A 13450-nucleotide genomic window follows, 5' to 3' on the forward strand; every position below is an offset into this window, starting at 1 on the left:
CAATCTTAGAATGGTAACGGTGTGAAAAAGAGCTCTCCCCAAGGGTTTTGGCGTACCGTTTATATAAAAACTACCATTAGTTAAAAATTACGGAAAATCATCAGTTAAAAGAAAAAAAGCGAGAGATGAGTAAAAACGAAAAGTAGATGTGGCCCGTACGGGGATCGAACCCGCGACCTTGGCGTTATTAGCACCACGCTCTAACCAACTGAGCTAACCGGCCATGCTGCACGAGCTGGAAATATGACGTTACGAAACATTGCACCAGCCCAACGTATTATTAATAATGCGTGTTTTTCAATAATAATGTCCTTATTTAAGAGGTTTTGGACAAGAAATACGTATATATATATATACGTATATAGGCTAAATACGCTATATAAAGAGAAAAAAAAAAAACAAGCCAGTGAGGCATGTTTTTGTTTATGATTGTTATGATTTGTATTATACTGTATGATTATTATTTAACTATTGTTCTTTGGTTTAAATATATTTATATATATATATATATTTTTTAGCATGTTCGAAATAAAGTTTTTCATTCATTCATTATATATAGTATGTAAATCAACAACCAACACAACATTTACCTTAAAGGTTTATTGGACAAGTATAAAATTACATGAATATATCCTCTACTAATATCTTAATACTGTACAAGTATGTGCTCCTGTCTAATTATTTACTACCTCTGAATTCTATGATTATACATCAATTCAATTCAAAATACTTCATGAATCCCCAAAGGGCTATAAATTATATAACTATAGTTATTTGTATTAATATTATTGTTATTATCAACATTAAATTAATGCTTTTGCCATACTATTAGCACAGTAATTTTCAAACATTAAAATCAATTTCCTGCAGGTAGCATAATGCTAAAATAAATGTTCAGAAGTGATGGGCAAAAGCCACGCTCTAAGTTTTCAAACTGACAAATAATAGTGCTCACAAAGGAAAAAAATGAATCTGCACATGCACATGTCATCATCTTCTTAGCCTTAACTCCATGTTATCTTCATCTGGCACCATCAGATGATCCAGTGAGAAGTGAGCATCATCTCCTACACCCTGTAGGAAATTCTCATCGCTTTCACAGCTCTGTGTGGCGTTTGCACAGTCTATGACCCGTCCCATCTCTGTGCTGTCGCTGCCGTTGCTGTCGCTGCCGTCGCTGTCCTCTGTGCTCTCGCTGCTGTTGCTGCTGTCGCTGGTCTCTGGACTCTCCAGGCTTTCACTGCTGGTGGTTTCGCTTCCATCGCTGGGGGCAGCCGTAACATCAGAACTGTCACTGCTGTCTGTGCTGTCGCTGGTGGTATCACTGCTGTCTGTGGTGTCGTCCACTAGAGTGCTCCGAATGGTCTCGGCACCAGTAAAAGTGTGAGTCAAAGTCATCTCGTCGCTCTGGTGTTGACCTTGAACCTCCATGCTTGTGTTGTCCTCTGCGCTCAAGACTTTGACTGTACCTGCAAGGACTCTCATCCAATTACGCTGCAGGGAATAAACAAACGCCTGGGGTTACACACAGTACTCGAGTTGTAAAAAAAAAAAATCAGGGGGGATGGTGGATTTTATCATATGGGGACAGATAATTTGTGCTGATTACAAATAATATAATATATTACAAATAATAGCAGTGACCAAAACACCTGCAGAAATACTGCAGGAATGACATAGCAGCAGTTAAATGCAGCCTTCTGTAAGCTTTAAATATCCACTGGGCTTACATCAAATACATCAAAACACAACAATAAAAAACACTTTTCTGAACTTATCAATATGACTCTGTCCTTCACAGGATAAGTAAAATGGATCACTGCAAAAACTCAAAATCTTAACAAGAATATTTGTCTTATTTCTAGTGAAAATGTCTCATTTTAGTAAAAAAAATCTCATTACACTTAAAACAAGACTCATCACTGGAAAAAACAACAATTCTCCCCTGTTTCAAGTAGATTTTCACTTGAAATAAGTAGAAAAATCTGCCAGTGGAACAAGATTTTTTTGCTTGTAATGAGAAGATAAATCTTGTCCCATTGGCTGATTCCTACTCATTTCAAGTGAAAATTTACTTGAAACAGGTGAAAATTGTCAAATAAGTTATTTTTCTGGTGTTATTTTTCTGGTGATGACTCCAAATGTTGAAATAGCAGTAAAACCACATTCATTGATGAAATGACATAAGGGATGGAAAGGAGGGATGGCAGTTTTACAGGGGGGATGATTTTGACCGTTTTTATTTCAGGGGGGGATGCCATCCCCCCTTATCCCCCCTCAACTGGTTACACAACTTTAACCCAAGCCGAAGCGGGGTGCAGTTTAAAAAATAGTGTGAATGCAACAACCCCACCTTTCGAACGTTCTCCTCACTGCCCATGCTGTTATCTCTGGTTTCAGCCATTGAGTCCATCTGCGAGGACAAATTGAACATCATGAATCCAAGTGGATAGTGCTGCACTGGACATGTAATAGCTGACGAATATTTGAGATTCCAAGTAATATTTAGCTTTCATAATCAACTTACCCCATTAGACTCGTCTGATTGACTATCACTCTCCTCTGAGGTCTGTTTGTGAAAAAGAAAGGTTTAAAAATCAATGCTAAGTTTTATACCTGCAGCCAGGGGCGAAAATCCCGTTTCATAGTTGGGGGGGACAATAAACAGTAAAATTTTAGAGAATAAATCCAGGGGGGGACAAGGAATACAAGTTTTAGCCTTCCTTTAATACAGCATTTTGACATTTTCAACTCTATCTCGCAAACAGGCAGAAGAGCTTTCTTAGAGTAATACAAAACAATGGTATTAGGTGGAAGGTGGCAATAATACAGCACATCTGACATAATACACTGCAAAAACCCAAAATCTTAACAAGAATATTTGTCTTATTTCTAGTTATAATGTCTCATTTTTAGTTTAAAAAAAATCTCATTACACTTAAAACAAGACTCATCACTGGAAAAAACAACAATTTTCACCTGTTTCAAGTAGATTTTCACTTAAAATAAGTAGAAAAATCTGCCAGTGGAACAAGATTTTTTTGCTTGTAATGAGAAGATAAATCTTGTTCCACTGGCAGATTTTTCTACTTATTTCAAGTGAAAATTTACTTGAAACAGGTGAAAATTGTTGTTTTTTTTCCAGTGATGAGTCTTGTTTTAAGTGTAATGAGATTTTACTGTTTATTATTATTTTCGATTTCGGCCACAAATTTTCATTTTGGTGCATCACTACTAAATACTACTGCATTGTTCCAAAATTATTAATTCTGTCTCAAATTATTCTAGGGGGGGGCAGCTTTACTAATGGGGGGGGACTTGTCCCCCCTGTCCCCGCCGGGATTTTCGCCCCTGCCTGCAGCAGAGACTCGGCTGGTTCCAAATTAGTCATGTTGGATTTGCTTGGAACAGTCTTACACAGCTGGTGCATTGACATAGGCCTGTGTCTTCTGTGGGTCCCACTTGGGCCAGTTACAAAAGCAGACCCAAGTAGGCAAGTGACAAGGGATTAATATGAAATGCATGGACAATCTCTTATGGGGCCCCATTCATCATAGCGATTATATCTCCGATCAGCCTTACATACAAATATTGGCTGGGGAAAGACAATAGTAGTGCAACAAAAGTATATATATATTAGGGATGGGCGGTATGGACTAAAAAATGTATCACGATAATTTCTGGCATTTATCCCGATAAAGATAAAAAAAAATACCAATTCAACTCCACCTTTTCAACTATAAATCTATCTCGCTCTCAGATCCGCCATGTTTGTTACACAAAAACGTCATCAACAGGAATTTATCCTTCTTTCTTTCTTTCTTTCTTTCTTTCTTTCTTTCTTTCTTTCTTTCTTTCTTTCTTTCTTTCTTTCTTTCTTTCTTTCTTTCTTTCTTTCTTTCTTTCTTTCTTTCTTTCTTTCTTTCTTTCTTTCTTTCTGGCTCATTTCCTTCCTTCCTTCCCTTCCTCTTTTCTCCCTTCCTTCTCCCCTTTCCTTCCTTCCTTTCTTCCTTCTTTTCTCCCTTCCTTCCTTCTTTCCGTGTTCTATCCCTTCCTTCCTTCCTTCCTTCCTTCCTTCCTTCCTTCCTTCCTTCCTTCCTTCCTTCCTTCCTTCCTTCCTTCCTTCCTTCCTTCCTTCCTTCCTTCCTTCCTTCCTTCCTTCTTTTTTTCCCTTCCTTCTTTCCTCCTGCTCTCTCCTTCCTTCTTCCCTTCCTCCTTCCTTCCTTCCTTCCTTCCTTCCTTCCTTCCTTCCTTCCTTCCTTCCTTCCTTCCTTCCTTCCTTCCTTCCTTCCTTCCTTCCTTCCTTCCTTCCTTCCTTCCTTCCTTCCTTCCTTCCTTCACGTTGTTTAACGCAGAACCATAAATCAGCTTTACACAAAAACTTAATCAACAGGAATTTATCATTTTTACCGCGAGATGACAAATTCTTATCGTGAGGAATTTTTTTGACGGTATATCGTGAACGGTAAAATATCGCCCATTCCTAATATATATACATATATTTGTTTTGTTTCAACGTCTGCTATGTTAAAGTAACATACAACTATTTCTTTTAGACTCTAAAATTGAGATAATGAATTCAGAAATGCAAAGAAAAAGAGTGACAGTAACAGTTCACAGCGAGTAGGCTACGGCTGCTGATATAACCCACCTTGTCCTCTGAAGTTGACTCATTGGATTCAGATGAGTCATTTGATTCATTTGATTCAATTGATTCAGGTGATTCAGGTGATTCAGGTGATTCAGGTGATTCAGGTGATTCAGGTGACTCAGTTGATTCACTTGATTCAGTCGATTCACTTGATTCAGATACTAAAGTCTGTTGGAAAACAAATTAAATGCATGAGGTTAAATGTGTCTTCATATGTATGGAATGTATTTGGGAGTCAAGAATTACTCACTTGATTGAAGCGGTTTTCCTCAGAACTCTGCAACACAAAGAAAAGAAACATTGCTCATTTAGGTGAAAATGGAAAAGTGAGAGCATAATAACTTCTCAGCGTTTTAAATAGAGTATAAAAATATTGGGACAAAAATGTACTTTACCTCTGAGGTGCTGTTTTCAGAGGATTGTGAAATGGACAAATACACAGTTTCAGTCTGAGAAAGAAAAAAATAAACGTAAGCACGTAGCTTAGTGAGTTTAACTACACCCTTTAACTGCAACATCAACAATTATTACATTCATTTAAGATCCATTCATGTCAGATTTGGCTCGGGGCAAAACTATTGTTGCATAAATGAATGCAGACATTTATAGATTTATTATAGTGCAGCAGACAATAGTCCCCCACATGGGAATTGTCTTGAGGTCTTTACCACATCTACAGTACTGGTACTTTTTTCTGCTGACTGTGTCAGAACATTGCACTCTAAATGATGCACTTTGGAAAAGAAAATGTGTAATTCTGATAAAACTTACAGAGTTAGAGTCAAGTTCACTTGAATCCAGGACATTGTGAAAAATCTATTGGAAAGAAACAGATTGCATAGTTATCACAGGGAGGTCACTGTAAAATCATGCAGACATGATGTGCATAAGATTATTGTGGATTTATTTTAGGTTAATGTTATAAATAATTTAATTTGGGACCACCAAAGGAGGTATACACTTATGGATTATCATTATATTATGAAGTATCTTTTGTTGCACCTAGAAGAGTCCTATTTCTGTCATCTTGTTAATAAAGTATGAAAACTATAAATATTTAAATGTTACATTTTTACAATTTATATAATAATATGAGACTAAAACAGCACTAAATGACACACTTACTGGGCTGGCAAGAACTGATCCAATCAGGCACAATGTTATAATGATGACCTTCATTCTGAAACAGAAATGTGCAGTTAATATTGTGATGAATTAATATTATTTAACTGTTTACTACAAGAATCAACTTGTGCTCAAAATATCAGTGCAAATGTGATGCTTGGGTTGCATCGGTAAAGATATATTTTTTGTGTTAATGTTGCTGTGGAACTTCAAACTGTCCGAGCTTAACATAAAAATCACAACGCATGTTTTACTGACAACAGAAACTGTTTGGAGAAATCAGAATAAGGCTAACTTCACAAAACAATAATAATGAATAAAAAGCAACAAAGTAAGAATCATATCAATCACAGCTTGATCAATTTCAGAAGAACTTGATTTGTACCTGTTAGAGTCAGAAGTTGTGCAGGAGATGCAGACGATGGTTTCCAGGAACCAGGAGAATCCAAGCAGTAGAGGCAGTAAAAGCTCAACGTGTGGAAATGCTGCACGGCACTCCAGTGCTACTCTATATATGTAAAACCATTTAAGATGATTGCATCACTTCCTTCCGGATGTCTCTAACTCGCAGACACATGAAGGTGTCCCAGAAAGAGAGCCCAAAACAAACTCGCATGGGCATGATGATGATGATGATGATGATGATGATGATGATGATTGCAGGCACACACAAAAACACACAGTGTGCCTCATTCAGTCTAACATAAATTTCCTCCGCCCCCTCTCAAGCCTAAGGAGAAATATAGTTTAGCTTACTAAACCATAGGGTTTGTGGCCTGTTGAAAAAACAAACTCACCCACTCAGAGGGGAGAAGAGGGGCTAGACAGGTCAGCGCTGCAAATGCTTGTTTCCGGGGCAAAAAGGTGCCTTAATGTTTGTCTTTTTTTACTTTCCAGACAGAAGCTTGTATTTCAGTAACAATAATTACAGGGTATTCTTTTAAAAAATGTTGAAAATATTCATTACATCACATGCTTTCTTACATTTACACTTCACTGTGGATGAACTTCCTCTTAAAAAGTACTTTGTCTACGGTATTTTAAATCACGCTGCCTTCAGTGTACAAGCTGTTGATGGAAATGGGATACATTCTTGGAAATACAGTACATAAAAAAGCTCTGTATGTCCTACCAAAGGCTTATAACTGCTTCCTGGATGTCCTTATATGGGCAAACCCAAAATAAGATTACAGAATTCCATGTTTAACCCCACAGTGGATTTCTACGGCACGGAAGAAACCTGCAATTAGCGTAAATGTTCACCAGTCTAGAGCTAGCCGCCAAAACCACAAGGGAGGAGTTAGCAGGGGGATGATTGATGCTTGTTGTGGCACACAGACAGTCAACAATGTCTGCACATTTACTAAAGAAACCCACGTTTTAATGTCGGATCGACCCCTTCCACCAGACACCTGATGCAACGCGGCTACTGTTGCAACTCCACGCTTGCCTCGCTGCTTTGTCATTATCAGAAATACTCTTATCCTTCTTTTATATTTGAGAACGTCTGAGGAATTTCCCCTCTCTATCCCGGTGACCACCCTTTTCCACAGACTGATGCAGAAAATTAAACAGTGTTTTAACAGTAACCTCAGATCAAGCCACGATGCAGTGGCACAACTTAAAATAAAAAGAGAGAGGAAGTTCAAAGCTTTCCCCAGAGAGAAAAAGAACATTTACCAGTAAAAGAGAAACTCTCCGTAAGCAAAAAGAAGATCTACATGTGAGTTTTCAAAATTTCTGTTTCCAGTTATGATTTCACAAGATGGTAAATAAGGAGGGACGAGACTCTTTACCTTAAATAAAAAGAAAACATAAGCATCCGAGAATGTCTTTTTTTTTTACATTCTAATGAATCCTGTTTTTTGTGACGTTTTGCAGTGTGATCTCCAATTCAAATTGTGTACGATTTGCCATTCAGCCAAAATAGATTTAATTTATCTCAATTTCAGCTCAGGAGTTGGAATACCCCAGAACTATTATTTGTTGATAAGGAAACACTACGATGTCTTATACGATCAGAAATTGGATTGAACTGCTGCATGTAAACGTACTGAGTGTCTGATCAAGCGCTGGGCCACCTGAGGCCACGTTTACACGTAGCCGGGTATTTACAAAAACGGATATTTTCCCCTCTACGTTTTCAAAAATATCCTCGTTTACACGGACCCGCATGAAAACGCTGCTAACGTCATGCCAGCCAATCAGAATCCTGGAAAAAACATCAACAAATGACACGTGTAACTTCCAGTTAAGGCTGATTTATGGTTCCGCGTTACACCAACGCAGAGCCTACGGCGTACGGTACGCGGCGACGCACACCGTACGGCGTAGGCTCTGCGTCGATTTAACGCGGCGGGACCATAATTCAGGGTTTACTTCCAAGACGGAACGAGAGTCTTTCGTTTGGAGTGACAGAGAAGTGGAGTTACTGTGACTTTAGAATATAAAACAGGTAAAATACAAAAAAATATTGACGGTGGCCAAACTAATTGTAAACACAGGTCGCACACATGACGCTGGTGACGTTTCTGGTGCATAATGTGACGTTCTGAAGCCTAAATCTCCGTTTCCCTCCGTTTTCCTCTGTTTAGACGCAAACGTGAAAACTGAGTTTTTGAAAATCTCCACTTTGGCCGGAGTTTTCAGAAATGATCGTTTTTGGGGGCTTTGAGCTGCGTTTTCGTGTAAACGAACGGCCAAAACGCATGAAAACGCCTCCGTTTTTGCTCCGTGTAAACGGGGCCTGAGTGAGAGTGTATGATGTTGAAAGACCAGAAACGCCTCACCTAAACAAATGACCTCAAGAACAATACCATGATTATTTTTTCAACCATGTACATTTTTCTCTTTACTTATGCGTCTCCCCTACGGCTCTGAAGACCACCATGGTTGAAACAGTTCTGAAGACAAACAGCTAACTCCAGCTAGGACTACAGCCCATTTTTCTTTCAAAATTGAATCAGCTGATTTTAGAATGTTGCTTTGTATTCATTTTAAAGACTGTAAATAACCTCAGATTATATATGGTTATGATAAATCTCTTTTCCTGCTCTGCCCAGTCTGGCCTCCGGCAAGAGGGCCCCCCCCTATGATCCAGGTCCTGCTCAAGGTTTTTTTCAAGGCAAGAAAAAGGGGAGTTTTTCTTGCCACTGTTTGGTTTAAGGTTTCTCTCCCACTAGGGGAGTTTTTCACCTGCCATTGTTTATGTTATGTTTATGTAATAATTGCTCTGGGGTCATGTTCTGGGTCTCTGGGCAGTGCCTACGGACAACTTCTGTTGTACTAGAAATGCTATATAAACGCCATATAAATAAAATTGAATTGAATTGAATAAATCTTTCTGTATTGGTACTACTTGACTTCAAAAAGCAGACTGCTTGGATCTTTTTAGCAAAGACAGAATCTTTACTTATTGTAATAATAATAATAATAATAATAATAATAATAATAATAATAATAATAATAATAATAATAATAATAATAATTATTATTATTATTATTATTATTATTTTTTTTGTTTTTTCTTTTATATTTTATAGTTATAACTTTTATTATCTTTTAATATTTATTTAAAAAGGACAAAAAACATTTTCCATGTTAAAATATCTTAAGTAAAAATAAATGTTATTTAAGGCAGCAGGTGCTGGTTGTTAGCACTGTCACCTCACAGCTGGAAGGTTCAAAACCCGGTTGTCGTCCATTGGGGTAATTTATGACACATTACTTTTTAAATACTTTATTATTATTATTTTTTTTTTTCATTGCTTATTTTGATGTCAAAATACTGTCATGCGTGCTCCTCCAACACTACCACAGTGAGCATCGCCAGCCTTCTGATCACCGGTCCTAACACTACAACTCCCAGAATTCCTCAGTTCTCCTTATCATGGACTGTAAGTGTGCCCTCATCACCTTCATCTGTTTCACCTGGTCTCATGCTTACGTATAACCCTCCACAACCCCCCAGCTCTCCATATGGTGTTGTTTGCTCCACATTTCTTGTACGCCCAAAACTTCTAAACTGAATAAAAATGTGTTTATTTTATATGAAAAAACGAAATGCTTTGATTTAAAGTTTAAAGTGCTTTAATAGCATTGAACTTGCATGACTGTACAGACAGACAACCATACTAGTAACTGAAATATCCTCCTATGCTATGTATGTCCACATCAGCCCAGATGTATAATATAGCCTACAGGTGAAGAATATGGTGTAAAAGTTAATTTATTTCAATAATTCAACTAGAATATGGTGTAAAAGTTAATTTATTTCAATAACTCAACTAGAATATGGTGTAAAAGTTAATTTATTTCAATAATTCAACTAGAATATGGTGTAAAAGTTAACTTATTTCAATAATTCAACTAGAATATGGTGTAAACGTTAACTTATTTCAATAATTCGACTAGAATATGGTGTAAACGTTAATTTATTTTAATAATTCAACTAGAATATGGTGTAAAAGTTAACTTATTTCAATAATTCAACTAGAATATGGTGTAAAAGTTAATTTATTTCAATAATTCTACTAGAATATGGTGTAAAAGTTAACTTATTTCAATAATTCGACTAGAATATGGTGTAAAGGTTCATTTATTTCAATAATTCAACTAGAATATGGTGTAAAAGTTAATTTATTTCAATAATTCAACTAGAATATGGTGTAAAGGTTCATTTATTTCAATAATTCAACTAGAATATGGTGTAAAAGTTAATGAAAATACGGTACAAATCGTGTCCCGTATTAGTTCAATACGGGACGCAACATTTTTTTCTCAAATAAAGGACAATTCCGTATTTTACGGGACGAGTGGCAACCCTACTTGTTACGCTGCATGAGTCTTACTACTAAAACTTACTTACTTACTTACTCTGTGCTTGTGTCTGTCTGCTGCTTGAAAACCTGACAGCTACATTGTGAACAAATAAAGATGGATAGATTGGCTTATCAGTAGAGTGTTTCTTCTTACTTTCTACTTTGAGTGTGGAAGTTTACAATGTACTCAAACCTTACAACTTAGCACAAAACGTAAAGGAAATTTGTGTTAGGTCGGTTAATGTCAGAGGTGGGTAGTAACGAGTTACATTTACTCCGTTACATTTACTTGAGTAAGTTTTGGGAAATTTTGTACTTTTAGGAGTAGTTTTGAATCACTATACTTTTTACTTTTACTTGAGTAGATTTGTGAAGAAGAAACTGTTACTCTTACTCCGCTACATTAGGCTACGTTGAGCTCGTTACTTTTCTTTTATCCCTTTTATCCGCGTATGCGTTAATCTCATGACATCACTGCGTGATTCTTTGGGAAAAATGTTTGTTTTTTGCATGTTTTGTCACATTTATACAGACTCAAACACACACAGAGTTTCTATGAGTTCATGGTTCTAGTTCTGCCTGGTTAAAAAAGTACAAAGGCTTGAAATTTTGTGCTACTTGTGCTTAATTTATTTTTTATTCTGTTATTATTTTATTTATTTTATTATTTATTAAAGTACATGAATTTACTTTAAGATTATTTTAATTTAAGCTATTTTTTTTATTAATTTTAATTTATTTTATTGATTTAATTTGCCTGAAGATGATTATTTTGTACTTTTGTCTGTTTGAATGGTTGTGTTAAAAAAATAAATCAGACGTTACTCAACAGTTACTCAGTACTTGAGTAGTTTTTTCACCAAGTACCTTTTTACTTTTACTCAAGTAATTATTTGGATGACTACTTTTTACTTCTACTTCAGTCATATTATTCTGAAGTTACAGTACTTTTACTTGAGTACAATTTTTGGCTACTCTACCCACCTCTGGTTATTGCTTTGTTTTAACAATGCTTCTTGGCAATAAATCTTATCATTTAAAAGCCTTTTTTATTTTCCTTTTGAATTTTGCTACATTTATAACATGTAATGTAACATTCAGTGTATGGAATAAATCATAGACAACCACAACAGCCCATCCCCTTCTCCTCATGCTGGTCTCCAGCCTGGTTGCACACTGCTGTGGGTTGGCATCCCATTCTTCAACCAGCATTTATTGCAAGTCAGCCAACGTGGTTGTGTTTGTCACTCTGGCATGAACAGTATACCACAAGTGTTCAATAAAGTTGAGGTCAGGACTGCAGGCAGCTCATCTGGATACCACTGCGTTGAAATTGCCTCCAGTGATGACAAGCCTTGGTTTTACAGTGAGAGAGATGTCGCTCCGCGCTCCCTCCTCCAAAAGCCGTTACCCTACCAGTGCGGAAATCGGCATAGTGTTCCTTGCACTTTGATCCTCTGATCCAGGTGCTGTAAAATCTGGACTTACTGCTGAACTTAACGTTCCTAAGCACAAATGGGCCTGATAGTGAAGGTTAGTTAAAGTAAAATTTGTCAAGCTCTTCACGGACCGCTGCACAATCATGAAATGCATTCTCCTAACAAATCTGGAAAAATATAGAGGGAAATAAATATACTTTTCAACCATATAAGATGTGTTGTATTCTTATTTTTGGTGATACATTTATGTTCTGTCTTTACATGTACTCATGCAGGTTGACTTGAATCAGTTCTGAATCAGTACATGTGGTTTTAAGCTATTTATGCAAAGAAAATGTAAATAATTTTTAACCTTGTCCTTGTGTTGGCTATTGAGTCTTGGTTTACATCCTTTTTTCATAACTGTATATTATTATAATTGTGGCAGGGTGGAGAGGTTGATGGGACACACGCACCTGTGTCCCATCAGCCTGAGTAGCTGCCGGTCCGCCTCCAAGACCGCCTCCTCCTTGACGCCTTGCTCTGGCCGCTGGTCAGGCCCCGTCTCCGCGGGACCCGCCGTCGCTGGCGACTCCGCCTCCGCCGTCACGCCGCCCTGCTGGTCCGCCCCCGGGAGCGCCTCCTCCACGGCGCAGCCCTTCTCGGGAGCTGGTGTGTCCAGGACCGCCTCCTCCATCACGGCGCCCTGCTGGTCCGCCTCCACCTCTGCAGCCGACTCCGTCCCAGGAGCCGTCACCTGGCGTCCCGCAGCTTCTGCCTCCCGGCCTCTCAGCTGCGGCGCCACCAGCGCTGCCGCAGCGAACCTCAGGCGTGGAGCCGTGGTAGGTCGCTCCGTCGGCCCCGCCGTCTCGGGAGCCGTCGCTTGGCGGCCCGCAGCTTCTGCCTCACGGCCTCTCAGCTGCGGCGCCGCCAGCTCCTCCCGCGCTGCTGCGGCGACCCTCGAGCGTGGCGCAGGGGTGGGTCGCTCCACGGGCATCAGCGAGCTGATGTTCGCCCTGGTCCCGGAGCAGGGCGTTCAGGTCCGCCATGGCTCTGTGGACTCTTTCCGCTTTCTGGGACTTAACATTTCCAGGGATTTAAAGTGGGAACTGAATTCCACGGCCCTTCTGAAAAAGGCCCAACAAAGACTGTTCTTCCTCGGACAGCTGAGGAAATTCAGGCTGCCAAGGTCCATGATGGCCCAGTTTTACACTGCCATCATCGAATCCATTCTCACCCACTCCATCATCACCTGGTTCCCCGCTACAGCAGCAAGGGACCTCCACAAGCTGCAGCGAGTGATACGCTCTGCAGAGAGAGTGATTGGCTGCCCCTTGCCCTCCCTGAAGTCTCTGTATGACTCCAGGGCCTTGAAGAGGGCTAGGAAGATCATGGCCGACCCCTCTCACCCTGGCCATGGCCTCTTCACCGTCCTC

At 38.8% G+C, this 13450-nt stretch overlaps 1 protein-coding gene and 1 non-coding gene across 2 annotated transcripts; both read right to left on the reverse strand.

Annotated features, from left to right (window-relative positions):
• Positions 1 to 149: 149 nt before the first annotated feature.
• On the reverse strand, positions 150 to 223 carry trnai-aau (transfer RNA isoleucine (anticodon AAU)). Its single transcript has one exon. It is a non-coding gene; the product is annotated as a tRNA-Ile (tRNA).
• Positions 224 to 572: 349 nt separating this feature from the next.
• Positions 573 to 6306, reverse strand: scpp1 (secretory calcium-binding phosphoprotein 1). Its single transcript, XM_061729697.1, has 9 exons — positions 6162 to 6306; positions 5777 to 5831; positions 5423 to 5467; positions 5047 to 5100; positions 4902 to 4928; positions 4652 to 4819; positions 2528 to 2569; positions 2354 to 2413; positions 573 to 1494 (listed from the first exon to the last, which is right to left on the reverse strand). Exons 2-9 carry the CDS (start codon positions 5828 to 5830, stop codon positions 991 to 993), a joined length of 954 nt encoding a protein of 317 aa, XP_061585681.1. The 5' UTR covers position 5831; positions 6162 to 6306; the 3' UTR covers positions 573 to 990.
• Between the last annotated feature and the right edge of the window lie 7144 nt (positions 6307 to 13450).

This window comes from Cololabis saira, chromosome 1, assembly GCF_033807715.1.
Source record: "Cololabis saira isolate AMF1-May2022 chromosome 1, fColSai1.1, whole genome shotgun sequence".
In the NCBI taxonomy this organism is placed as follows: Eukaryota; Metazoa; Chordata; class Actinopteri; order Beloniformes; family Belonidae; genus Cololabis; species Cololabis saira.